The following is a 25,183-nucleotide window of genomic DNA, read 5'->3' on the forward strand; positions in this document are numbered from 1 at the left end:
CCCGGCGCCGACGGGCCCTTTATCGAGTCGCACGTGCCGCGCTTCATGTACTGCGTGTACATTGACCGCCGCTGTCTGCGCACCCTCGCCGCGTTTGACGACTGGCTGCGCCTCGACCGCAACGGGCCCATGCAGTACCTCGCCTGCGCCCTCATCGACAAGAACTGCCCCCCGCACGGCGAGGGCGACCCCGGCATGGCCCCCGTCGACGGCTGCGACCGCTACTACACAGGCTGGATGTACGCGCACGTCGGTTCCCTCCCCGAGCTCTACAACACCCTCGGCCACCAGCGCCTCATATCCGGGCCGAACAACTACGCCCGGCCTCCGCGCATATACCCCGGCCACCTGTATGGTGCGTCCGTGCCGCCCTGACAAGAGGTGAAAAGAGGGGGCCGTGGGTTTGCGCGGCGGGAGATGGAAAGGGGTGTGGTGCGGCAACGTTTCTGATATACCACGAGGGCCTGGCGACAAAAGCTGGGACGTGAGATTTTGTTCTTCTATATACCATAGTTTAGCCTGCGTTGATCACTTTGAAAAAAAAGAGCTCCTTAGTTCCTTGATAGCCCACAGACGTACTCCATACACTGCATGTGTACGATGAATACCGATGCATGGTCATGTATAATGTCATGTATATTGAAAAAAAGGTCCAATGACGAGCGAGTACAGTGTGGTGTGGTCACACGTGATGCCGCATGACTAGGACTGTACATTCGACCGTGACATTGAATTGCCAATTAAGTAAGCTGCATACGCTAGTGCTCATAATACATTGAATCTCCAAAATATTTTTAAATCTACGCCTGGTTCGAGGGGTACTCGACCTGGGTGGTGGCGTTGAACTCCTCCTTGATGATGCGAATGTTGGTGAAGCGGGTGATGATGTGGCTGCTGCCGGCCTTGTCGTCGGTACCCGAGGCACGGGCACCACCAAACGCCTGCTGGCCAACCACGGCACCAGTGCTCTTGCAGTTGACGTAAAAGTTGCCAGCGGCATTGCGCAGCTTCTCCTCGACGTCGCGGATAACGGTCCGGTCGGCGGCAAAGATGGAACCCGTCAGACCGTACTCGGTCGTCGTGTCGACGAGCTCGCAGACCTTGGCCAGCGCATCGGGGGCGGCATCGTCGTAGACGTAGGCGGTGATGATGGGACCAAAGAACTCCGTCTTGAGGAAGCTGTGGGTGGGGTTGGTGGTCTGGTAGATGGTGGGCTTGACAAAGTAGCCCTTGGACTTGTCGTAGGAGCCACCGGCGAGGAGCGTGAGCTCCTTGTCCGTCTTGGCCTGGTCAATGGCACCAGAGAGCTTCTTGAACGAGGCCTCGTGGATGACGGGACCGACAAAGTTGGTGTGGTCCTCGGGACCGCCCTGCTTGAGCTTCTCCGTCTCCGCGACAAGAGTCTTCTTGAACTCGGGCCAGATGGACCTGGCAACATACAGGCGCGAGGTGGCCGAGCACTTTTGGCCCTGGTACTCGAAGGCGCCACGGACAGTCTGGATGGCGGCGTTGTGGACATCGGCGGTCTGGTGGACAAGGTGGAAGTTCTTGCCGCCAGTCTCACCAACGATGCGGGGGTACGAGCGGTAGCGGCCCTCGGCAACGCCTTGGCCAATGGCGCCGTACAGCTTGCGGAAAACGGCGGTGGAACCGGTGTAGTGCAGAGAGGCAAACTCCTTGTGGGCGAGAACAGTCTTGGTAATCTCCACTGGGTTACCGGGAATGAACTGGACAACGTCCTTGGGGAGGCCGGCCTCGAGCAGGATCTGGTAGACGAGCCAGTTGGAGGCAATGGCCGAGTCAGAGGGCTTCCACAGGACAACGTTGCCCATCAAGGCCGGGGTGCCAACCAGGTTACCGGAGATGGCGGTAAAGTTGAAGGGAGACACGGCGTAGACGAAGCCCTCGAGCGGGCGGTACTCGAGGCGGTTCCAGACACCGTTGGAGTTGTGGACGGGCTGCTCGTTGTAGAGCTCGTTGGCGTAGTGGACGGAGAAGCGGAAGAAGTCGACCAGCTCGGCGGCGGCGTCAATCTCGGCCTGCCAGGCGTTCTTGCCCTGGCCGAGCATGGTGGCCGCCATGATGTCGTAGCGGTACTTGTTGGCGATGAGGTCGGCGGCCTTGAGGAAGATGGCGGCGCGGTCGGCAAAGGGGAGGTTCTCCCAGGCGGGCTTGGCGGCGAGGGCGGCCTCGATGGCCTTGTTGACGTCGGCGTTGGTGGCCGTGTGGTAGTTGGCCACGACGCTGGCGTGCTCGGAGGGGTTGTGCTGGGTGGAGATGGAGGACGATCGGATCTGAAGAGGTTAGGATGTGACGCCGGAGACGCGACGAGGTAGCTAGACACGTACCTCCTTGCCGTTGACGACGACAGGAACGTCCAATGGCAGCGACTTTTGCATCTTCTCGAGCGCGGCCGTCAGACCGGCACGCTGGGCAGAGCCCTTGGCATAGTGGTGCTACAAGCGGAAAGCAACGGTTAGCTTTGATCCGACGACCGGGAGGGACAGGTCGATTGACGTACGTTGGGCTCGTTGTAGACGGCGGGCGACTTGAACGAGGCCATCGAGGCCACGGAGCGAGTCTGGACGGCGCGGCCAGCCACGCGGAGGCCGGCTTTGCGAAAGACGGCGGATTGCATCATGTTCTGGTATCTGCGTGAGGAAATCAACAAAGACTTCTCGACAATTGAGGGAGAAAAGAGGCAGTAATAGAAAACAGAGATGATGTGGAGGAGAGGAAAGAAAAAAAAAGGACAGATGAGATGTCGGAGGCACAATGTTTTACTCTCGTAAGTGCCACCCGACATCGCCGCCCCCATAGCTTTTGTGAGCTGGGGAGAGCTGCCAAAAAAATAGTACCACGTACAACAGGGTTGTTGGTGGGCCGGCTTAGCACGGTTTAGCAGAGCACGTTGCGGGGGTCGTTAAGTGGGGCAGAGCGCTGAAGGTGTGCTGGAGGTGACCAGTTTGCTAGTACCTTTGGGGGAGTTTTTGGGGAAAGAGACTCGGAAGCACCGCCTGAACCCTTGCACCCAGGCAGTTTCAGCGCTCACACCCGCCCCACCGGGAGCGCCATGGCTCGCCGCGGCCACCCGACGACATGTCAGAATGATTCAAAAATAGGGTAATAGAATGTCTGTCGGAGTCAATGTCGGAATGATGGAGAAATGGGGTAATAGCTGCAATGGTCACGTCACCACACAGTGAGGACACTGGCATGGACGCAGGACATCGGCGAACAAAACGACAACCCAGAATATATCAACTTTGCATCGACACGGCTAATTATAACTACCACTTGCACATTGAAAGTGGTACAATATTAAAACTAGTGACACAACAAAGAAAAATTACGGATCAAGGTCCAAGGTATCTCAAACTCGACGCAGGGTCCGCCCGGAAGACGTCGCCGACCCGGACACCACCTCCGCTCACCCAAAATCAAACCATCCAGCCTACTAGCGTCATCTTCGATCGGTCTGCAGCTGGCACAACTATTTTTTACTGGGGACCCCCAGCCGCCCTTTTGCGCAATACTGGCACCGTTAAGCCATACGCCTGCGTAGGCCCCTCCGCATTGTGCTGGTCCTTTTCGACATTGATGCGAATGTCGAGGCTGCCGTCGTTGCCCTGCCCAAACGCGTCGCTCGCCGCTCTGTGTCCCGTCCCGGCGCCGACCTCGCCCTGGTGCATCTGCGCATGGCCGTCCTTGCCGACAAAGCTCTTCGTCTCCGTCGCGCCGTTGGTCACCGCCGCCGCCGCCGCCGCGGGATTGTTGGGCGAGTTCTCGGTAATCATGGCAAAGTTGCGGCTGGGCATTGTGCACTTGTTGTGCCCGGCCGTCTTGGGCGTGCTGCCGGGATCCCGGTCAAACAGGTCCAGCATGGTCTCGTCCGTCTGCTCGTTGAGATGGTGGATCTTGTTGCGGCGCGCCAGCAGGTTGGCAACGGCCTGCGGCGGAGGCTTGTTCACAATCGCCGACGACACAATATTGGCCATGTAGCGGCTGTCTTCCTCGACCGGAATCTTGAGCTTGGGGTTCGAGTAGAAGCGACCGAGCGCCGCCAGATGCACATCGCCGCCGAGAATCGTCACGCGGACATTGTATTCCGCGGCAATCTTTTGCATGCTTTCGATGAGCTCGCGACGCTCCGCCTTGTGAGTCTTGGCCGTGTAGTGGTCGTCGAGATCGTCGAGAAGATCAACGCTGCCGTCAAAATGGTTGAACAGACCACCGCCGATTCCAAAACGACGGCTTAGAAACTTGATGGGTCCAATGATCGGACTTCGCAGAATATTCTCCAACCAGGTGAGGCGCTAATTGGTTAGCTTCGTTGACATTGTTTGCACAGGTATACGAACCGGATAGGCGATGGGAATACCCAACAGGAGAATCAAGTGGTCAATGGGCTGCTCAGAGCTGGCGGCCGCTTGCAGCTCATCGCGCAGACGCTGGTACAGCAGCTTATATGTCTCGGGATAGTTGACTTGGTGGCGCGTGCGCTCTGTTCGTGCGTCTATGCCGAGCATGGCCATGCGAGCGCCGAGGCGCGCATACATGTTGAATGATCGCTCGGCAACATATGGGCCTGGCTTTGCTCCGATAATGTACTGCGAACCGGGATTCTGCTCGGCGACAAACGTGTCCACCTGCTGCGCCGGATCTGCTCCCTCACCGCGAAAGTCTGTGCTGTTAGCGTGACCGCACCATCCGAACTGTGGGCGTCTTACCGGATGTATATGTCGAGACAGGCGGCGCTAGGTGGTGCTGGAAGATCATGTAATACTTGTGCGCGGTGCCACCAATGCCGCGGAAAACGTCGCAAGTCATGAAGTCGTTGACATATGATCCGAAGCCGTCAATAATCTGCAAGGTCAGCATGATTTGGGCCTCGAGAGATGGACACCTACGTCGTGGTCATCCCAGATGTTGACCTGGGGAATCTGGCCATTGGCAATCGCAAACGGCGCGGTATTGTACCAGCGAAGGTAATTCTTCAGGTAGTAATCGTCGCATTCAGCCCGTAGCTGTTCAGAAAAAGGGAAATCGCGTCGTTTCTTGGGGTTCGAGATGTCTGTCCAGGGCCGCAGCGGACCACTGACACGAATGCCGTCGTTGTAGATTTGGTCGCCGCCGCCGAGCATGACGTGGAACGGGGCCGCCTCGTGCTTGCGAAGGACGTCCTTCCAAAGAGGCGTGCCGCTGAAGGCCTCTTCGTCGGTGCCGACACTGAAGCCGTTGCAAGAATGAAACATGAGGCGCATAGATTCGCCGGCCGCAGGGACAGAGAAGCGGTTGACTTGGGGCTTCTCGGGGTTGGAGAATCGCAGACCGGGGAACTCGTAGGCGTATTGAACCTCGGTCGGCTCCATAGGCACGGTGATATCAAAGCGCCAGAACGTGTTGCGCGGGTCAGAGTAGAGGCGAAAGCCCGAGATCTGCTTCACCGGCGCGCCAGCAGCTTCCGCGCCAGCTTGACCGCGGGCGCCGGCTCGCTGCAAGCTCAACACCGGAACCGGGCCCTGCTTCTTGCCGCCGCCGTTGAGGACAATGAGCACACTGCCCTCCCAATGGCCGTCCTGCATGTGGCAGTAGTTGAGCAGGGGGCCGCAGACGACCTCGCTGCTGTCGCCACTGGAAACAGGACCGTCGCCGTTGAGGCCCTGGGGAGCCACGCCGTCAATGTGCGCCTGCGCGGCAGCGGCATCTGGATGCGGATGCGAAACGGCATGGCGGGAGAAGGAGCTCGATTCCTGGTGACGCCAGCGGCTAGCTGACGAGTATGGGTTCTGGGGGGTGCCGTGGGCGGCCTGCGAGAGAGAATTGGACATGATGAGGTCTGGCGCGTTGCTGAAGGGAGCTCCTTGAGCTGTCGCTGGCGCGATACGAGCGATTGAGGCGGCGCAAGTATAGGAAGCTCAACTGGGAAGGCCGGAAAGAAAGAGTCGAGCGCGAGGACGAGGGCTAAGAGAGAGAGAGCCGAGGATCTACAGGAACGAGCGACGAAAACAATGCCAAGCAGACGGGCTGAGGGTGATGATGTAACTGGGCATTCCAAGCTGTACACGAGGCGGACTGGCAAGGATTACAGGGGAGCTTCTGTGCTGGCTTGACGCTAAAACTGTGTTTATTGGGCCTGAGCCAAGCTTGGACACTTCAGAATAGCACGCCCAATGATATTGTGGCGTTTCATCGCTGGTGAGTTTGTGTCATTTTTGATTGGTCTAGAGGCTCAAAGACGGTGGAGCACCAAACGATGCACTGTGGATAGAAACACCTCGGCTACAGAAGGTCAAAGTCATGCGACTTATCTTTCGGAAATATTTTGAATAAATATCTGACCGAGTGTAGATGCGGGCCAGCTGTTGGCTGTTGGCTGGTTGATGATGGTTGTACCTGTTTCTGAGTCTTGATGGGATTGAGACAAGATCAACAGAACGGCCCCCAATCCGGTCATAATAAAAATCATGGCGCCTATAATTTGTACCTAGAACCAATTTTGACCAGCAGGCAGTCGCCCAGACCAACTGCCAACCGGTACGACAACAAAGGCAAAACAACCCGACAAGGAGGTAATAAAGACCAGGGATCCCGTAAAGGAATGAACAAAATGACGGGACCAGAATTCACAAAGCGACGGCGAATCCTTTCACAAGAAGCACAAAGGATAATTATTAGTAGCAAGAACCGCCAAGTATCGCGTACTTCATCTGCTCCTAGCAAGACACGTGATTTAACAAAACAAAATCAAAACAAATCCAAAAAAAACCCTAAAAGAAAATCGCGGCATAAGTTTCCTTAGACACATTGAAAAGAATTTAAATTAATTCGTAGAGGACAAAATCTTCTTCATGTCCAAATGCATTGTAATACTGCCTGTGTTATGTGGGTCTACTCAACCTTGTCCAGGGCGTCACTCGCAGCCTCACCCTCTCTCCATCACCAACCGCGCCCACCTCATCACGCGCACCGACTACGCCCATAACCGCGGCCTTCATCTCAATCTTTAGCCATGGCGGACACCGGCTTCGTCAAGCCCGAGGCCGAGACGGGCGAGCCCGCGCCCGCCGTCGACGACGAGGACCTGTTCGAGGACGCGGGCGACCTTGAATTCTACGACAGGAGCCAAGGCCCGACCTTTGAGACGCTCTACCTCGCGCGCGTCCCCCGCTACATGTGGGAGGCCTGGCAGCGCCTTGGCGAACGGCTCAAAGACGACGATGAGGTGCAGATTGGCACACTGCGCACCTGGAACGAGCCCGGCGTCCCCGACGCCGACGGCCACATCGGCCCCGAGTCCACCAAGCTGCGCATGCTGCTCGACCCGGGCTGCGGCGAGCACCACGAGCTCCCGCGCGAGTACGACCTCGACGTCCTCGAACGCGACGTCCGCAATCACTTCATCTTCACCGAGGAGGACCTGCCCAGCTACAAGGCCAAGAACAAGGCCCGCCAGGACCAGATCAACGCCGGCATCCCCGCCCACATCCTGCGGCAAAAGGAGGCGGCGGCGGCGGCGGCGGCGGCAGCTGCTGCTGGCGGTGGCGGGCCGCAGCGGCACACGTTTGATCGCAAGTCGCGCTTTCAGCCGTACTTTCGCAAGGCGATCCCGAGTGAGTGGGCTGCTGTGCGCTTGATAGCGGAGAGGCGCAACACGTAACTGACAATTGTGTAGAAAAGACAAAGGTTTTTGGCAAGATACACTATGATGTTCGCGTCGAGCCTCGCAATACGGGAGAAGAGGAGCGCTACCTCGGCCAGCAGCTGTTCCAGGCCGAACACTCGCGAGCCAAGCTGCAAATCATCAGCAGAAACACGGCATCGTCCATTATCAACCCCGGCACCGCTGGCGCCGTTGGCTGGGCCGGCAACTTTATCGTACGCAGCGTCGTCCTCTCCGTCGTCTTCAATGTCCTCTAACCCGTGCTTATGCAGAAAAATACACCCTCTCTCGTCAAGCCGAAAAAGGGCGAAATTTTCAAGGCTGCTCGTATCCCCAAGAACCAGCTTCTCGATCTCATCTTCGACTGTTTCCGTCTATATCAGTATTGGTCCATGAAGGCGCTCCGTCAGCGCACGCAGCAGCCCGACTCGTACTTGCGGCAGGTGCTCGAGGAGGTGGCTGTGCTCAACAAGTCCGGCCCGTTTGCCAATCACTACTGCCTGAGCGACGCCTACAGAGACAAGGGCGGCAACGAGTCCCGCGAGGCTGCGGCCGAGACGGTCGACGACGGCGACGACGACGAGCCCGACGAGATGGAGGATGTTGTTCTCTCTTAGAAAACAAAGGACAATGTACACTGGGAGTTTGGCGCATGAATCAGGTTATTCTCAATTTCTCAATAGATTTTTTTTTCTCGTGTGAATATCACGGTCGCGGCAGTCTCCATCGTAACCCCCCAAATCTTGCCACCTACATCTACAGGCCATGCTGCGCACCCGTTTCCGGGCGCTCTCCAAAATGCATCTCGTTTTCGACTTTGACGGCACAATCACCACCGCCGACACCATTGCGCACCTTGCCACCGCCGCCATGGCTGCCCAGGAGCGCCGCCGTGGGGCCCGTCTCCAGCCCGCGTGGGACGCGCTCGTCCAGGCGTACCTCGGCGACCTCGCGGCCTACACGGCGCGTTTCCGCCCGCGCGAGGCCGCGCGCACCACGCCCGCCCAGGAAGCCCTCTTCCTCGCGGGTCTCCGCGACGTGGAGCGGGCGTCGCTGCGGCGCGTCGGCGAAGCGGCGCTCTTCCAGGGCCTCGCCGCGGCGGACCTGCGGCGCATCGGCGCCGACGCCGTGCGCGACGGCCACGTCACGCTGCGGCAGGGCTTTGGCGCGCTGGTCCGCGCCGCGCGGGACAATGGCTGGCCGGTCAGCGTCGTGTCGGTCAACTGGTCGGCGGCGTTTATCCGCGGCGCGACGACGGGGCTGCTGCGCGAGGAGGATGCCGTGGTTGCGAATAGCGCGCGCGAGGACGACGGCGTGCTGCAGGGCCCGGACGCGCTCGGCGGAGAGCTTTTGGTGTGCGCGCCCGACAAGGCGCGCGCGATGCAGCGGGTGCATGCTGGCGCGGGCAGCGGCAAGCTGCTCTACTTTGGCGACGCGACGACCGACTTGACGTGCTTGCTCGAGGCGGACGCTGGCGTGGTGCTGGCTGACGGGGAGAGTGCGCTGCGGACGGCGCTGAAGAGGCTCGGCGTGGAGGTGCCGCATGTGAGCGACGCAAAGGGCCGGATTGTGTGGGCGAGGTCCTTTGACGAGGTTTTGGAGAGTGGCTTTCTGAGGGAATAATCATTTTTATTGGAGTGATGAGTGGCTTCCTGAGGTAATACACCTTTTTGTTAGAGTGACAAAGTCTAAGAGCCGACGTTAGAATACGTTCCTTTGACGGGATCCTACTCTCCAATTCTTCCGTGGCAGGCGTGAATGTGCATGAACCATTCACTAGCAAAAACACAAAGTCATACATGGTCTGGCAACGAAGGCCTTTAAACGTTCAAGGGTCAAGCAGATGGAATTACTCAAGTACCGCTACCCAGTCCGCAAACCACCTTACGGTATATCCCACCAGCTTTCATGAATATCTTTCAGATCCACGGTCCCCGGCAGTTTCAGGTACGGCGTCATATCCGAGTCGTCGTCGCCCTCGGCCCTCGTCCAGCCGTTCCCGAAATACCACGAGAACCGATTCCCCGACTCTGCCAAATACTCGTACTCCCAGTCCTCCCAGCGCGGCTCGCGGCGCACAATGGTCACATGGCCGGCGCTGCCGGGCCACACGCCGTGGATGCGGCCACCCGGCCGGTCGCCGTTGTACCACGAGCTGCACGGGTCCGACAGCACCGTCGTGGCAAAAAAGTCATCCGCGTACGCGACAAAGTCGTCGGCGGCGCGCGCAGACGGCGCGAGCGACCGGATCCCCTCGCGCGCCACCTTGCGCAGCACCTTGGCAAAGTACGTCAGCTGGTTCTCGACGCTGTGCGGCACCGTCCCGGACGGACCCGTGCCGTGCGGACCATGCACGAACAGCAGGTTCGGAAACCCCGGCGTCGCGAGCCCCAGGTACGTGTACGGGAACCCGTGCTCCCCGTCGGCGGCCCACACCTCGCGCAGGTCCTGCCCGTGCGCCCGGATCGGGAACTCGGGCACCAGGTCGACGTTGGCGCCGGTCGCGCAGAACACGGCGTCGACGTCGCGCATGACGCCGTCGGCGGTCTCGATGCCCGACGCGGTGAAGCGCCGGATCGGCGCCGTGATGTACTCGACGTTGTCCTGCGTGATGGCCTCGAGGTACCCGGGCCCGGGCGTCAGCCGGCGGCAGTTGGGCGAGAAGTCGGGCACGAGGTGCGCGAGCAGCTCGGGCTTCTTGACCAGGCGCTTCTTCATGATGTCGATGAAGCTGCGGCGGAGGTCCTGGTTCGACTCGGAGTCGCGGAAGAAGCTGCTGAAGCGGCGCCAGTACTTGTCCTCGAGCTGCTTTCGGAACGCGAGGTACGTCGCGGGGTCGTCCTGGAAGGACGCCTTTTGCGGCTCCGGGATCGGCTGCGGCTCGGCGGTGCGGTCGTCGCCGGCCCAGGACGCGGCGATCCAGGTGGGATGGCGGGCGTAGTGGTCGAGGCGCGCGGCCGACGGCTGCAGGCTGGCGACGAGCTGGATGCCGCTGGCGCCGTTGCCGATGACGGCGACGGTCTTGCCGGCGGCGTCGAACGCGGGGTCCCAGTTGGACGAGTGCCGCACGAGGCCGCGGTAGTCGGACAGGCCCGGGTACGCGGGGAGCTTCCAGGCGTTGAAGCGGCCCGTCGAGGTGAGCACAAAGTCGGCCGTGGCGAGCCGGACGGCGCCCGTGGCCACGTCTTGCACGCGCAGCGTCCACGCGCCGGCGGCGGCATCCCAGACGGCCTCGACGATGCGGCTCCCAAACTCGGCGTACTGGTACACGTCGTGCTTGCGTGCGGTCGACTGCCAGTATGCTAGGATCTCGGCGCCGGTCGAGAACTGGTCCGACCAGTCGAGCTTGGGCGCAAAGGTGGACTGGTACACGTGGGATGGGATGTCGCATCGAACGCCGGGATACACATTCTCAAGCCAGGTGCCGCCCTGCTGTAGATTAGCGTAGATTCACGATTGAATGGTTGGTCAGGCGGCAAGGACGTACAAAGTCGGCGTTTTTGTCATATATTGTGAGGTTTATGTTGGGCACCTTGGCCGGGAGCAGGATGCCGGCTGTGATGCCCGCCAAACCACCGCCAATGACGGCGACTCGCAACGCGCGAGGCTCGTCGATGAATCTGTCGATGAGGGGCTTTCGAGGGCTTCTATATGGAAAGGTCTTGCCATTCGGCAGGTGAGTTTTGGAATCCGTTGGCACCTTTCCATTTGTGACTGGCGTTGGAGTGGGCGCGGCTTCATTCTGATGGTGATCCCTAGAGGTGATGCCATTCGCCAAGTGCCGCGGACTGGAAGCCATGTTGCCAATAGCCGGACGGAACCAGAATTTTCGGCTCTCTTTCTGGATGAGCCCAAGGTACAATACAAATTCTCTGGCTGGGGTCCATGGCTTACAGTGCGACTGGTTTATAAATATGGACTACATGGTTGATGGCGTGATAGCAGCCAGTTCTGTTGAAAGCGGTGTTGACCCGCAGTGTCATGTTCTGGTAGGTGAACATACCCATGCTAAACCCGCCCGGATAACCAATTATTAACTGCCTCTATCAGTGCTGGAATTGCCGTGTACACGGGCTTCTTTCCGTTTACTCGACGTGGAGCAGAAACGGCCGGCTTCGGAATCCCATCGGCATCACGTTGCGATAACCTTGCAGCACCAACAGGTGGGTATGAATGGTGTCTTGCCGTTTGGAATCATCTCTCTGATGACGTGATAGCTTGGTCCCTGAGCTTCGACCAACTGGCGCTTTGCTGTGACGACTCTATGCAGGTACAGCGCATCCTGGTCCTTGATTCACCAGCCCTACTTATGAAACATTCTCCCCGTACCCTTTTCCATGGACGGGACCTATCTACGAGAATTGTGAATCAACCAAGTACACGGGACCCTAATTTAGCTCAAGACTCGGCATCACATCAGACGAAATGCCTGCCGAGACAAAAAGGTGGTACCAGATCAGATGGTTTGCCGACTCTGACACCAAGCAAGACCGGAAGCTCATCTGCAAGCTGGACTTGCTCATCGTGCCCTATGCCTTTCTCGCGTACTGGGCCAAGTACATTGACCAAGCCAACCTCAGTAAGCAGCGACGCGACTTTTGAAAAATGGACGTGCTGACCAGGTGACGCTAGACAATGCCTATGTCGCGGGCATGAAGGAAGACCTGGGCCTCAACGGAAACCATCTGATCCAGCTGCAGTCGCTCTACATTGTCGGCGCCGTCGTGGGACAGCTGCCCTTTTTGTTTCTCTTTACATACATCCCGATGCACTGGACGGTTCCCTTTCTGGACATTAGCTGGGGCATCTTTACGCTGCTGCAGTACCGCGCGGCTTCGTACGGCGAACTGGCCGCGTACCGATTCTTGGTGGGCTTATTCGAGGTATGTGTGTATTGACGCTTGTCTGCGCTTGTCTTCCGCTGTCGGCCAATCTTGACTGACAAGTCCCCTCTCCCCAGGCCGCCTTCTTCCCAGCCATGCACTACATCTTCGGCTCCTGGTACCGCGGCAACGAAATCGCCCGGCGCGGGGGCGTCTTCTACGTCGGCCTGACGCTCGGCACGCTGACGGCCGCGCTGATCCAGTCGAGCGCCTCGGCGCGCCTCGACGGCGTCAGCGGCCTCGCCGGGTGGCGCTGGATGTACATCATCTGCGCCGTCATCACGCTCCCCATCGGCGTCATCGGCTACTTCATCCTCCCCGGCACGCCGGACCAGCCGAACCGACTATTTCTCACCGACGCCGAGATTGCGCTGGCCCGGGAGCGGCTGCAGCGCGACGGCCACCAGTCCTCGGGCAAGGTGACGTGGGCCACGGTCCGGAGCCTGGTCACGCGCTGGCAGGTGTGGCTCCTCGTGCTGCTCGATGTCTTCTTCTGGAACGGCAGCATCAACACCACGACGGGCGGCTATCTGCTCTGGCTCAAGAGCCTCGGCCGGTACAGCAACGCCAGGCTCAACGCGCTCGGCGCCATCTCCCCGGGCCTCGGCATCTTCTACACGCTGCTCGTCTGCTTCGCGTCGGATCTGCTCCTCGGCCCGGCCTGGGCCATTACCCTGTCGCACGCGTGGAACATTGTCGGCCTCGTTATCCTCGTCGTGTGGGACGTGCCCGAGGGCGCCAAGTGGTTTGCCTTTTTCACCACGTACTCGGCCGTTGCCATGTCCAGCGTGCTGTACGGATGGGTTAATAGTCAGCTGCGTGCTTCGCCTGCTGAGAGGTCGTTTACGCTCGTCATGATTAATGCCATTTCGCAGTCTACGACGGCTTGGACGCAGATACTGACGTTTCCCACTGTCGAGGCCCCGCGGTTCACCAAGGGATATGCCTTTGTATTGGCCAACGCAGTATGCTTGATCGCGCTCGCTCACGTCCTGGCGCGAGACGGCAAGAGCGATCGGTACGTTGGGCTTCTACGGTCGTAATAAGAACTTGCTGACATTTTGTGTATAGTTTGACGGATACTGAAAGGTCTGTCGTGGAAGAGGTTGACGAAGTGACGACAGAGTCAGATACACCGGACAAGCTCCATTAAGCGGTACCATGGGCAGCCACCTGAGAATGTTTCGGCTGGTTGGATAAATTCCAGAAGGTAGCTTTACCGGAGATGGCGACGAGTAGAGGATAGATGGAAGTCCAATTTGCACTACTGACGGAAAACCCTGGTTGCTAATTTCGTCTGGATTAATTTGCAGTACTACGAATAAAAGACAGAAGAACCCCGATTAATGATTTAGTTTAAATTGAATTGCATTAGGAATACAGGACTTAATTACCGTGGTTGATAATCTCTTCTTGTAGCAGAAAGAACCTGGGCTTAGCAAGTCCATCTACACCGCGGAAAGCAGTACAGGACACTACAGCACGACACAAAATCATCATGACGATTACTGGAACAACCTAGTCATTTAGGGTAACTGGCGCCCTCCGTTGTGTAAATTGGCGGAAACGGAAATAAACGTCGGGCGAATACATGATTCCAGAGGCCGGGCCGAAGCTCGGCTTGGTCACGCCATAGTGGCCGGCATGACATGCATACATAGTGTGGCCGTGGTTATCGCGACAATTTGTCCAGCACGCCATAGCGGGTAAGCGTCACTGCATAGACATGTTCGGTCCGGGTTTCATATGTAGGATGCGTTATCGGAAATACGTAGTATGTTTAATCATCTCTTACATGGAGACTCGATGATCGGCGTGGGCCACGAGTCGTCCCAAGTACCGACACAGGCGCATATATTGCGACAATGTCACCCTCTGCTTTATGAGAGGCACAACATGCGATGAAATAGGACAAGTCATCTTTCATAATACAATGGCCCAAGCCGCTGAAGCCACGGAAAGTCATGGAGGCGACAGACTAGGCAATGGCAAGAAACACATCTTGCTCAATGCCTTTGACATGTCGACGGTCGGACACTTGTCGCCTGGTCAATGGAAGGTTTGTTGGCCGACCATTCCGTCTTCATGAACAAAGCTGACATTTGACAGAATCCAGCGGACAAGTCTGCGACCAAGCGGGACTTGCAGTATTGGATCGACCTTGCCAAGCTTCTTGAGCGCGGAGGCATCAATGCCCTCTTCTTGGCCGATACATACGGAGGCTACGACACATACGAGGGAAGCCTGGACAACTGCATTCGCCGGGCTGCACAGTGGCCGGTGACTGACCCTACCATTGTGAGAGCCTCGACGCGACGGTCAATCGTCTAGGGCTAACGCAGATAGCCCATCTCAGCCATGGCTGCCGTGACGAAGAATCTAGCGTTTGGCATCACCGCATCAACGTCCTTTGAGCCTCCGTTTCTCCTCGCCAAGCGCTTCTCCACGCTCGACCACTTCACCAGAGGTCGTATCGGCTGGAACATTGTCACGTCGTGGAAAAAGGCGGCGTTCAAGGCCATCGGGCTCGAGAACCCCATCGACCACGACGAGCGCTACCTTCAGGCCGACGAGTACCTGCGGGTTTTGTACAAGTACGGTTCAAGCCTCGACCGGCATTTCTCACCTGTCACTGACTCTTGGCTTCAGACTATGGGAGGGATCATGGGCCGACGACGCCATCGCGCCGGACCCCGACAACGACAGCTACGCCGACCCGGACAAGATCCGGACCATCCACCACAAGGGCAAGTATTTCGAGCTCAGCACCCGGCACATCGTCGACCCCTCCCCGCAGCGCACCCCGTTCCTCTTCCAGGCGGGGACGTCGAGCGCCGGCACGACCTTTGCCGCGACGCACGCCGAGGCCGTCTTCGTGTCGTCGCACTCGCCCGTCGTGCTGCGGCCCAAAGTCGACGCTCTCCGGGCCGCGGCCGCCGCGCTCGGCCGCGACCCGCGCTCCGTCAAGGTGTTCGCCACCTTTACGCCCATCATCGGCCGGACCGACGCGGAAGCGCAGGCCAAGTACGACGAGGCCAAGAAGCACGCCTCGACAATCGGCGGGCTCGTCCTGTTCAGCGGCTGGACGGGCATCGACATCTCCACGCTCCCGCTCGACCAGGAGATCACGGCGGCCGACTCGCGGGAGGCGCACAAGGTGCGCAGCATCCTGGACGCGTTCACGACGACGAGCAGCGAGATCCCGAGGTGGACGCCGCGCGTGGTCGCGGAGCGCGCGTCGATTGGCGGCCTCGGGCCCGTGGCGGTCGGCACTGCGGCGGCGGTGGCGGACGAGCTCGAGGCGTGGATCCGCGAGGCAGACCTGGACGGGTTTAATATCGGACATGTTACTACGCCGGGCACGTTTGAGGAGGTCGTGGACCTGCTCGTGCCGGAACTGAGGAGGCGTGGCCTCTATCCGGAGCCGCAGGAGGAGGTGCTGACGGCGCGGGAGAAGATTTACGGCGCGGGCCAGAAGGGCTTGAGGGATGATCACATTGGAAGCAGGTACAAGTATGAGGTGTACAAGGAGGATCCTCCGTATGAGAAAGCAGACACAGACAACTGAACCTACAAGTGTCATGCCCGTTTTGATCTGCTTGCCAAGCACATACTAGTCTAAGAATCATTTCATTCAGTTCATGCATGCTAACTAGAAATACCAAATAACTTTCAAGACGTATTTATCGTACACCAGTACAGCAGCTGCCAGCGCTGCCCCCAACACGCAGCAATATTGCGGCGTCATGTCTCGGCACCATTTCGCGTCTATTCATAAAAATCATGATGCAAACAAACGTCAATCCTCGAATAAAAGCGACATGTCGTTGTTATGACTCGAGTTCACAATCGCATTCCTCGAAGCGACCCTGTCCGGCCCAACGGTGCCCCATGCCGATCTTGTGGCCGATACCATCGACACCATGGATACGTTGTCCACGCTTTGCACAGCGCCCGGGAGCGCGCCCGGGAATACGGGCTCGGGGAGATCCGAATATTCAATCGGCTTGGCGTTTGAAATGACTGGTGTGGCGTGGTTGGAGCTTGGCGTGGATGCCGGTGGCCAAGGAGATGCGGCCGGTGGCCAAGGAGATGATGGTACAGTCAGTACTACGGCACAGTCAGTCTCTGATTCCTCCGTGATCGTATTCTCGTCTTATCCATAGCCTACCCTTTACATCAGTTTCATAGCCGCTGCTCACCAGCGCGGGGACACCGCCCGGCGTGCCGTCCGTCAGCAGGGCCCAGGTCGTCATCTGCCGGACAAAAGTCAGCTCGGCGAGCACGGCGGCGTGATGGCGGCTCAGCAGCGGCTCCTGGCGGCGAAACTCGGACGACGCGCTCAGCACCCACTCCATCTGGCCGTGCAGCGGCGTCTTGTGGCCGTCGGGGCGGCACCGCTCGACGATGCACCGGGCGGCGGCGAGGCCGCGGTGCGCCTGGTCGATGACGGCGTGCAGGCGCGCGAGGACCCCGGCGGGCGCGGCCTCGAGCAGCCCGAGGTGCGCGTCGCGCAGCGCGATGAGCGCCTGCAGGTCCTGGTGGCACGTCTGCACGAGCTGCAGGCTGACGCGGATCTCGTCGGAGACGCGCCGCGTGACGGCGACGGCGTGCAGGGCGGAACGCAGAGACGCGAGGGCCTTCATGTCAGAGGGCGTCGAGGAGGACGTGATGGCGCTGGCGTACTGGAAGCAAGTGGCATGGTATGACGAGCGCAGAGGGCAGCAGACAACCAACGACGTCGTTGCGTCGGCTGCTGAGGAGTATCGGGTCGATATAGCGGCTATTAGCAGAAGATGATTTATTGCTCGAAAAACGTTACTGGGCAAATCTATTCTTAGACACACAGAGCAATGCCACGGACAACACACAAACGACCAACGATATTGTTTCATTTATCCGTAATATGTACGGATACTGCTGAGGAGCTCAGGCGTCAAGTTACTCCATTGAGCGGCTATTAGCTAATGATATTGATTGCAAGTCACTGGTTCTTCTGCAGCATCTATTATTAGGCACACAAGGGTACGGCCAGGGGCGGTGACGTCCAAAGGTTCTCTTTGTGACTCAATACTCAAGCCACAATCCCTCGACAAAGAAAGACCTGCAGGCAGGGGTGGATTCAGGCCCCTTGAATTTCCATGAATTTATCTGGCACTAGTTACCAATTTTGCGCATTTTGCATGGCTGGTCCCCAAGCGAGACTTGGAAAGCACCTTGTTCATACTCTGTCATACAGCTTATTCGTTGTATCTGGCACAAACCACTTCACCGTACTGTAGAAACCCCCTTATTAAACCACTATGTATAAAACATTAGACCGAGACCACCATGGGCTCCAGCAGCCTCTGCGCGCAAGGACTCCCCGGCTGCAGTTTGCCCAGGCCCGCCTCGACCACGACACCGCCGCCTGCCCGGTTCGCGGCGACGCCCGCGTCCAAGACAAACTCCCAGTCGCTCGGGTGCGAGAGCAGCACGTAGCCGAGCCGCGCGCACTCCTCAATCACGGCCTGCAGGTGCTCCCGCTGGTGCTGCTGCTGCGGGTGCACAAAGAGCCGCAGGAACGTGTGCAGCGACGCCGCGAGCTCCCGCGCCTGCGCCGCCACCGCCGCCTCGTCCGCCGGCAGCGCCGTGCGCTGGCTGCGCCCCGGGTGCAGGAGAAAGGCCGAAAGCGTGCGCCACTCCCGTAGAGCGCGCGTGTTGGCTGTGCCCGTTGTTAGTCGAGCCCGAGACATTGGTGTTTCAGAATAATAGGCGGACGTGCGGGCGCAAAAAGCTAGCTTACCTTGAGGGTCCCGGAAACGGTCGCTGTCTGAGGCTGGCATCGCGCGCAGAAACGAAGATATCGCCGCGGGCAGCATCGAGGGAGGACCGCCGTGGGTTGGTGGTGGCTTCATGTCGATGCTGCTCAGAAGCACCCGCGTGAGGACGTGCCGCAGGCCGGTCTGGCGCGTGCGCGGATCGAGGCAGAGCGTCGCGGCGCGGTATGCGTCCGGGGACGCTGTCGTAGTCGTTAGAGGGAAGCCGAGCTGGGCGAGCGCGGGCGCGACGGCGCTCGCATCGACCGACACGGCGTGTGTGTGGTAGTAGCTCTCGACGTGCTGGTCGATGAGGGCGCCAATGGCCTGCGTCTCCTGCACAATGTCCCTGTCCGGGGTGGCCTCGAGGAGGAACCGGCTCAGCTGCACGTCCTCGGCCGCCGACGGCGCTCCCTTTTCCGTGGGATACGCGGCGCCGCTGTCGAGTGCCTGCCGCTCGACGCCGCCGCTGTTGCCGTGTTGTGCTCCTCTGTCGCGCTGGAAGAAGCAGAATGCTGCGACAAGCCCGATCGCGAGACCGACCAGGGCGCAGCCGATGGCGATGCCCACAACCGCGCCCGTCGCGAGCCCCGGGGTCGACGCGTCGGGCGACGCGATGGGCCTCGCCGTCGGCGGCGAGAGGCTGCTCGTGCCCGTGTCTGTGCTCCTGGTGCCGGACGTGACCGACGAGGTTGGCGGTGCGGTAGTCAGCGTCAAAGACGCGGGTGACGCCGTAAAGATGCCCGTCGACACGGCCGGCCAGGTTCCTGTGGTGCCTGCCGACTGGAATTGGGCCAGCGCGCGCGTGATGGAGATGGTCGGCTCGGTGCCGGAAAAGGTCGTGGTGAAGATGCGGACGTCGGTGATGGGCGGTCCGTTGGCCAGAGAGATCGACGTGAGCGTCGCCGGCCAGTCGACCGTTGTACCGCCCGAGTACAGCTCGCCGTAGGCCCGGTTCGGGTCTGGGCCGTTGGCGCCCCAGAGGGTTCTGATGGAGACTGCGTAGACAGAGGCCATTGCGTCGAGTAGAAGCTGTAGGCAGTTGGAGTACGACCAACAGATGTTGGGGGGATTCAGACAGATGTGAAGGGAGAATCCAACGTGCAAGAAGGGGCTGTCTGTCTACACTTGACGAGGACGAGTGGCTTGGTCCATTCCTACATATTCCCACCCTTGTCTTGCATTCGCCTCGCCGTGGGTCTACGGCCCGGCCACAGGACAAAGGGAGGGTCTCTCATCTATGTCTAACCAGTAACTCTGACTTGGATGTTCGTAAATCCGTATCTGCTTGCAGGTGTGGGTGGATGCTTCACTCCTCCCGCGCCTCCTCCGATCACCCAGTCAGCCACATATGCAGGCCGCAATGTAGGCTGCCGGGGTTAGCAAATGTTTGCCCGAATAAACACACAGCAGACAGCAGACTCCGCCGAGTACGCTCCAAGACTGCTCCTCCCATGCTCTGCACCAAGTAACTAACCTGTACCGTCAACTCTTAAACCAGCATGCAGAAGAGACCTTGATGTGCCGTCTCAGTGCTGAACCATGTCGTCGCAGCCGGATATCATAGTGTCCGTCGACTTTGGCACCACGTTTACAGGTATTTTTCTTGTCTGCCCTTCTCTACGCTGTCCACGTCTAACCCCGATCCAAGGTGTCGGATGGCGCTCGCCACGCACGCCCGTCCAGGTCATCAATGACTGGCCCGGCAGCGCGGACCGGGGCGAGCGCAAAGTCCCGACCAAGCTCATGTACAATCCAGACGGCACGCTCTCCTCCTGGGGCTACCTGTGCGCCGACGACGAGGACCTGGAGTACCAGACCGACGGCGACCACCAGCAAGCCGCCGTCGCCACCAAGACGCGCCGCGAGTTCTTTAAAATGTTCGTCGACTCGGAGAACCTCGTCACCGCGCAGGAGCAGGGCGTGGCGCAGGCGCCCAAGACGACCGAGGAGGCGCAGCAGTACGCCGCCGACTTCCTCGGCGAGGTGTACCGGCACGTGAAGCGCTCCGTGGAGATGCAGGTCGGGCTGGGGCGCGTGGCCGGCGGCTGGGCGGGCTCGGCCGTGGATTTCCTCTTCAGCGTGCCGACGACGTGGACGCGCATGGAGACCATCAACGCCTTCAAGGGCGTGATCCGCCGCGCGGGCTTCGGCGTCGAGGGCCCGCGCCACTCGGCCCAGATTGACCTGACCGAGGCCGAGGCCGCCGCCGTCGCGACGCTCAAGACGAGCGCGCTGCGCTTCCGCCCAGGCAGCCTGTTCCTGACCGTCGACGCCGGCGGCGGCACCACCGACCTGTCGCTCATGCGCGTCACCTCCGTCGACGCCGACTGTCCACAGATGGCCCAGCTCGCCGCCGTCAAGGGCGTCGGCATCGGCTCCGCGCTCATCGACCGCGCCTTTGTCCGCCTCGTCGAGCACCGCCTCATCACCTGGCCCGACGTGCGGGACCGGCTGCCGGCCAGCCTCGGGTTACGTATGGCCCAGGGCCACTACTTCCGCACCGTCAAGCACAAGTTTGGCGAGAAAGTGTACATGCAGCCCAGGTTCAAGATCCAGATGGAGGGCGTGTCGCACGACTTTAACCATGCGGGACTGGGTATTGAAAATGGGCGCATGGTGTTTTCCATGTAAGTGCGTCCAGAAGGTGCCATGTGGGCTTTTGTACTGATGGACATTGTCAGGTTGGAGATTCAAGCTCTGTTTGATACCCAGATAGAGGGCGTGATAAAACAAACCACGGAGCAGCTGGACTGGCTCCAAGAGAATGGATCCTCTGACCAAGTGGCATGTTGCACCGACACTCCCCCCCCATCCTCCCAGCGCACTAACACTCGTCTTCCAGGAGTTTGTTATCCTCTCCGGAGGGCTAGGAAGCTCCGCATATGTCCGACAAAGACTCCAGCAGCAGCTCACCAGCTTCCCCCATCCGAACGCGACCAACGCCGTCGTGATCCCGTGCCAGGATCCGCAGCTGGTCGTCGTGCGCGGCCTGCTGCTCGACCACCAGCAGCGCACCGACATGGGAAACCTGTCGGTGCTCGCAACGAGGGTGGCGCGCGCGAGCTACGGCGTCATCGTCAAGGAGGTGTACTCGCCGGCCAAGCACTTTGACCAGGACGTTGTGCAGGACCCCTTTGACGCGAGCAAGCGATGGGCCGTCGACCAGGTCCAGTGGATGATACGAAAGGTGCGTGTATTCGCCTCGAAGCGAACATTTCTTCACCATTAACAGACTGTAGGGCGACACAGTGAACCCGAACGATCCGCTGATTCGCAAATTCGAGTTTCACCTGGCCGAGCGCGACACGACGCGATCATGGAACGCCGACATTGTCATTTCCCATAACGAGCCGTCATTCCTGCCCAGCAGTTTGAAACAAGGTATGGATGGATTGAAATGAGCATCAGAGGAGGGAGCATCTGGCTGACTTGTTTGTTCCAAAGCCGGCGTCACGAGGCTTTGCCGCGTCAAGAGCAATCTGCAAGGCGTCCAACAGCACCAATTGGTCCTCAAGCAAAAAAGAGGCACCTGCTTCACCCGGGGTCACAAGTTCTACATTTGCGAGTTTGAAATCCGCGTCATTGTCGCGCCAGCTGATCTACGCTTCGAGCTGTGGTTCGGCGGCCAGAGATTTTCAGGAAACCATGAGCCAATAGATGTAAAGTGGGATGACACAGGAGCTCGTGTCAAATCTGGGTAGAGGAGCAAGTAGTACTGTACATCTACACTGTTCAACATAAGAATGACCTTTAGACTACCCTTGTTTCCCTGTCGTCATGTTGTCGCTGCTGCATCTCGAATCTGAGGCCTCTGCGGCAGCCATTTCCTCAACAGCCACGTCCTCGAGTGCAGAAACCAGATCAATCTCGCCGGCCGGGATAATCCACGCCTCTCCCCGCCCTGCCGTGCACTTGTGCCCGACATACAAGACGGCGAACAAGACGGTGCCCACGTACGCCGTAAAAAAGTCCGACGCGCTCCACTGCCCCGGAAAGAAGACCTGGAAGCCGTTCAGCATCCCAATCACCGTAAAGTACGACATGCACAGATACGCGCCGGGCTTGCCGCACCACGCTCTATACGGCAGCGCCGCGCGGTCGACGCCCTGCGCCGCCATCGCCGCGCGGAACCGGAGATAGGCCCACGAGAGCAGGACCCAGGAGAAAAACGCGGCCATGTTGAGCATGTTGACCAGCCAGGCAAAGACGCGTCCCGCTCCGGCACTCACGTTGAGGTACGCGAGCAGGCTGAGCGCCGCGCCGGCCGTCACCGCCCAGTACGGCACGCCCCATCGGTTGCGCGCGGCGAGCACTCTCGGCGCGTGGCCGGCCAGCGCGAGCGAGTACAGCGAGCGCGACGCCATGTACATGTAGACGTTGCCGGCGGACCACGCGGAGCACAGGATGACGGCATTGACGACGTGGTCAAGCACGCGGATCCTGGCCGTCTTGATGCCGACGACAAAGGGCGAGGACCCGGCGCCGGCGCCGCCCGACGTCAGCTGCGCCGCATTGGAGGGGCAGATGAGCGTCACGCTGAAAATAGGCAGCATGGAGAAGCACACGAGGCGGACGAGGAGGGCCTTGGTGGCGCGCGGGATTGCTTTTCGCGGGTTTGTCGTCTCGCCGCCGCATATCGCAATCATTTCGCCCAGAAACGAGAGCTTGAAAAAGAAATAAGATGTTAGTAAAGCAGCACCGTGGGCTAGATGACATTCGGCAAAAGACTCAACTGGCAAAATAGCATTCACAAGAACGCCAATAAAGCTCACCACCACGCCGCCGGCGCCCGGCACCAGCCACGGGTTCGCCGGGCCGGGCTCCCGCCAGTACCGCCACCCCACCGGCTCCCCATCCGGCCCGCCACCAGCGGCCACCACGACTGCTAGCACGACGAGCCCGGTCAACATGGCGAGCTTGAGGGTTGAAAAGGCAAACTCGGCCTCGCCGGCGTGCGCGACGGGCAGGTAGTTGAGGCCGGCAATCGCCACGAGCAGGACCGTGACAAAAACGGCGTCGGACACGGGCGGCGCCCAGTACCCGACGACGAGCGCGGCGGCCGTCACCTCGAACGGGACCAGCACCGCGTACGCGTACCAGTAGGTCCAGCCGAGGGCGAAGCCCAGCGTGCGGGACAGCAGCCGCGTGGCGTAGAGGTCCGCGCCGGCGCCGGCGAGCGCCGGCAGGGCCGCCGCCATCTCGCACAGGAGCGTCGCGGAAACCCACACCACGAGGCTGGTCGTCGCGAAGCCGGCGAGGGTCAGCGCCGGACCGCCGCGGCTGAGCGTGCGGCCCGAGCCGACGAGGAAGGCGGTGCCGATGCAGCCTGCTCAGGGGATGGATGCCGCAATGTTAGCAAAGGGCAGCCGCTTTGTATCGCTGGGGCGTGCTTACCTCCCATGGCAATCATGTACAGATGGCGGTCCTTGAGTTTCGGCCGACATGGGCCTTGATGAGAGGTAGCCGCCTCCTCCTCCTCTCTGGGGTGGCTCGTTTTGCTTTTGTCCGACATGGTCAACGCACGGTTTGTCAAGTAAGCGTCGCGGGGATATCCGTCAATGGGCACGCGGGGTACTCGTTGTTTTAAATAGGACGGATAGTGTCTGACCATTCATCGACGCAGTGTTACACTGATCATGTCGCTTGTGCGGTCATGGCGGAAGGCTTCCGTTGGTGGCTGCGCCGTGGATGTTGGACCCCCGCAAGATCTGCGGACGCCAACTGACACGGTGAGATCGCCGTTCTCCAGGATCAAGATGACAACACTGTTCATTGTCCAAAAGGACATGGTAGGTGCGCTAGAGGTGCGCTGGCATTTTCTCATTCCAAGCCCCAAGCGCAAGGTGCAACGGATGGCTGCTTCAACGCCACTTTGTGTAACAGCTGCGGACGTGCACCGGATTTCTGACGAACCAGCATCCTTATATGCCCCAGAATTGTTCTTTTATTACTCCTCATTACCTTTATCAATAAGCAAAATGACGTGGCACTGCAGTACCAACTGCGCGAAGGGGCTGCTTAAAACGTCGCATATTGCGGGCTAACAAGAGGCTCGCCAGCCTTGACCCTGACCGCCCAGTGCTTCTCCAGACAGATGAACTGGATGATCGAAACCAGAAGTAGCCTATTGAGCAGTTAGTAAGGGTAGTGGAAAAATTGCGTGCACACCAATCTTACCTTGGGGCTGAAGCCCTCCATCGAGTCCATGGAAGCCTCTCCTCTAAGCACAGGTTGCTACTCTCACTGAAGCGACCAGTGACGTATGCGTTGCCCTCATTCGCCGCTATACGCAGGTAACATGGTGTGGTGTAGTGATTCCAATATTTGAGAGTTTTTGGCTACACTCTGAACACTTGATTCGGAATTGGGCGTGTAGCGTATACTTGACCGTCGCAACTCGAGCTCCGCAACCGTCCATTCAACAAGCTCAATCGACTTCAAAAAATATGAAAGGAGTACTGCCAGAGTTGTGGAATAATTTGGTCAAAATACCACCTAATTATTGCCATATTTGCCACCAATGTCGGTTGTCCAGCAATAGCCACGCTCACCAGAAACTGGCGCGTCTGACTCTCTTTTCGCCGCCCTTTCCCATTACCACCACAGTGCTATATAACTTGGCAGGCAATCGCCGGTGCTAATTGCAGCGATGCTCTGGAAAGAAGAGGGTCGGTTGCCTCTAAAGGCATAGCACATGTTGCGCGACCGCGCGCCCTATCCGGTACATGATACCCCAGTTCATTTAGCCTTTGGAACAAGTACAACTACCTCCAGCCTTCCTCGGATATTTTTCTTTTTCAACTTCATGAATACTATCGCTCTTTACCGTTGCTTCC

At 59.3% G+C, this 25,183-nt stretch overlaps 11 protein-coding genes across 11 annotated transcripts; 5 read left to right on the forward strand and 6 right to left on the reverse strand.

The window, feature by feature from the left end:
- Window positions 1-800: 800 nt before the first annotated feature.
- Window positions 801-2,638, reverse strand: CCM_06901 (delta-1-pyrroline-5-carboxylate dehydrogenase; the record flags this gene model as incomplete). Its single annotated transcript, XM_006672039.1, has 3 exons — window positions 801-2,294; window positions 2,349-2,456; window positions 2,522-2,638. The coding sequence occupies 3 exons, from the start codon at window positions 2,636-2,638 to the stop codon at window positions 801-803; spliced, it is 1,719 nt and encodes a 572-aa protein (XP_006672102.1).
- An 862-nt stretch (window positions 2,639-3,500) lies between these two features.
- Window positions 3,501-5,831, reverse strand: CCM_06902 (transcription factor btf3, putative; the record flags this gene model as incomplete). Its single annotated transcript, XM_006672040.1, has 4 exons — window positions 3,501-4,262; window positions 4,362-4,670; window positions 4,708-4,866; window positions 4,911-5,831. 4 exons carry the CDS (start codon window positions 5,829-5,831, stop codon window positions 3,501-3,503), a joined length of 2,151 nt encoding a protein of 716 aa, XP_006672103.1.
- A 1,181-nt stretch (window positions 5,832-7,012) lies between these two features.
- Window positions 7,013-8,280, forward strand: CCM_06903 (transcription initiation factor iif; the record flags this gene model as incomplete). The annotated part of the gene is made up of 3 exons (XM_006672041.1): window positions 7,013-7,613; window positions 7,676-7,878; window positions 7,936-8,280. The coding sequence occupies 3 exons, from the start codon at window positions 7,013-7,015 to the stop codon at window positions 8,278-8,280; spliced, it is 1,149 nt and encodes a 382-aa protein (XP_006672104.1).
- A 148-nt stretch (window positions 8,281-8,428) lies between these two features.
- CCM_06904 (Haloacid dehalogenase-like hydrolase) lies at window positions 8,429-9,286 on the forward strand (the record flags this gene model as incomplete). The annotated part of the gene is made up of 1 exon (XM_006672042.1): window positions 8,429-9,286. One exon carries the CDS (start codon window positions 8,429-8,431, stop codon window positions 9,284-9,286), a length of 858 nt encoding a protein of 285 aa, XP_006672105.1.
- A 261-nt stretch (window positions 9,287-9,547) lies between these two features.
- Window positions 9,548-11,462, reverse strand: CCM_06905 (FAD dependent oxidoreductase; the record flags this gene model as incomplete). Its single annotated transcript, XM_006672043.1, has 2 exons — window positions 9,548-11,095; window positions 11,151-11,462. The coding sequence occupies 2 exons, from the start codon at window positions 11,460-11,462 to the stop codon at window positions 9,548-9,550; spliced, it is 1,860 nt and encodes a 619-aa protein (XP_006672106.1).
- A 626-nt stretch (window positions 11,463-12,088) lies between these two features.
- Window positions 12,089-13,699, forward strand: CCM_06906 (MFS transporter Seo1, putative; the record flags this gene model as incomplete). The annotated part of the gene is made up of 5 exons (XM_006672044.1): window positions 12,089-12,242; window positions 12,296-12,387; window positions 12,487-12,546; window positions 12,624-13,564; window positions 13,618-13,699. The coding sequence occupies 5 exons, from the start codon at window positions 12,089-12,091 to the stop codon at window positions 13,697-13,699; spliced, it is 1,329 nt and encodes a 442-aa protein (XP_006672107.1).
- Window positions 13,700-14,479: 780 nt separating this feature from the next.
- Window positions 14,480-16,114, forward strand: CCM_06907 (xenobiotic compound monooxygenase, DszA family; the record flags this gene model as incomplete). Its single annotated transcript, XM_006672045.1, has 4 exons — window positions 14,480-14,605; window positions 14,656-14,844; window positions 14,893-15,140; window positions 15,196-16,114. The coding sequence occupies 4 exons, from the start codon at window positions 14,480-14,482 to the stop codon at window positions 16,112-16,114; spliced, it is 1,482 nt and encodes a 493-aa protein (XP_006672108.1).
- A 231-nt stretch (window positions 16,115-16,345) lies between these two features.
- CCM_06908 (uncharacterized protein) lies at window positions 16,346-17,192 on the reverse strand (the record flags this gene model as incomplete). The annotated part of the gene is made up of 2 exons (XM_006672046.1): window positions 16,346-16,656; window positions 16,718-17,192. 2 exons carry the CDS (start codon window positions 17,190-17,192, stop codon window positions 16,346-16,348), a joined length of 786 nt encoding a protein of 261 aa, XP_006672109.1.
- Window positions 17,193-17,861: 669 nt separating this feature from the next.
- CCM_06909 (uncharacterized protein) lies at window positions 17,862-19,361 on the reverse strand (the record flags this gene model as incomplete). The annotated part of the gene is made up of 1 exon (XM_006672047.1): window positions 17,862-19,361. The coding sequence occupies one exon, from the start codon at window positions 19,359-19,361 to the stop codon at window positions 17,862-17,864; it is 1,500 nt and encodes a 499-aa protein (XP_006672110.1).
- Window positions 19,362-19,886: 525 nt separating this feature from the next.
- On the forward strand, window positions 19,887-22,048 carry CCM_06910 (Hsp70 family chaperone; the record flags this gene model as incomplete). The annotated part of the gene is made up of 4 exons (XM_006672048.1): window positions 19,887-20,974; window positions 21,093-21,534; window positions 21,587-21,728; window positions 21,792-22,048. 4 exons carry the CDS (start codon window positions 19,887-19,889, stop codon window positions 22,046-22,048), a joined length of 1,929 nt encoding a protein of 642 aa, XP_006672111.1.
- A 54-nt stretch (window positions 22,049-22,102) lies between these two features.
- CCM_06911 (proline permease PrnB) lies at window positions 22,103-24,554 on the reverse strand (the record flags this gene model as incomplete). The annotated part of the gene is made up of 5 exons (XM_006672049.1): window positions 22,103-23,673; window positions 23,742-23,950; window positions 24,074-24,288; window positions 24,393-24,446; window positions 24,525-24,554. 5 exons carry the CDS (start codon window positions 24,552-24,554, stop codon window positions 22,103-22,105), a joined length of 2,079 nt encoding a protein of 692 aa, XP_006672112.1.
- Between the last annotated feature and the right edge of the window lie 629 nt (window positions 24,555-25,183).

The sequence above is a fragment of the Cordyceps militaris genome (genome assembly GCF_000225605.1).
Source record: "Cordyceps militaris CM01 unplaced genomic scaffold CCM_S00005, whole genome shotgun sequence".
NCBI classification, from domain to species: domain Eukaryota; kingdom Fungi; phylum Ascomycota; class Sordariomycetes; order Hypocreales; family Cordycipitaceae; genus Cordyceps; species Cordyceps militaris.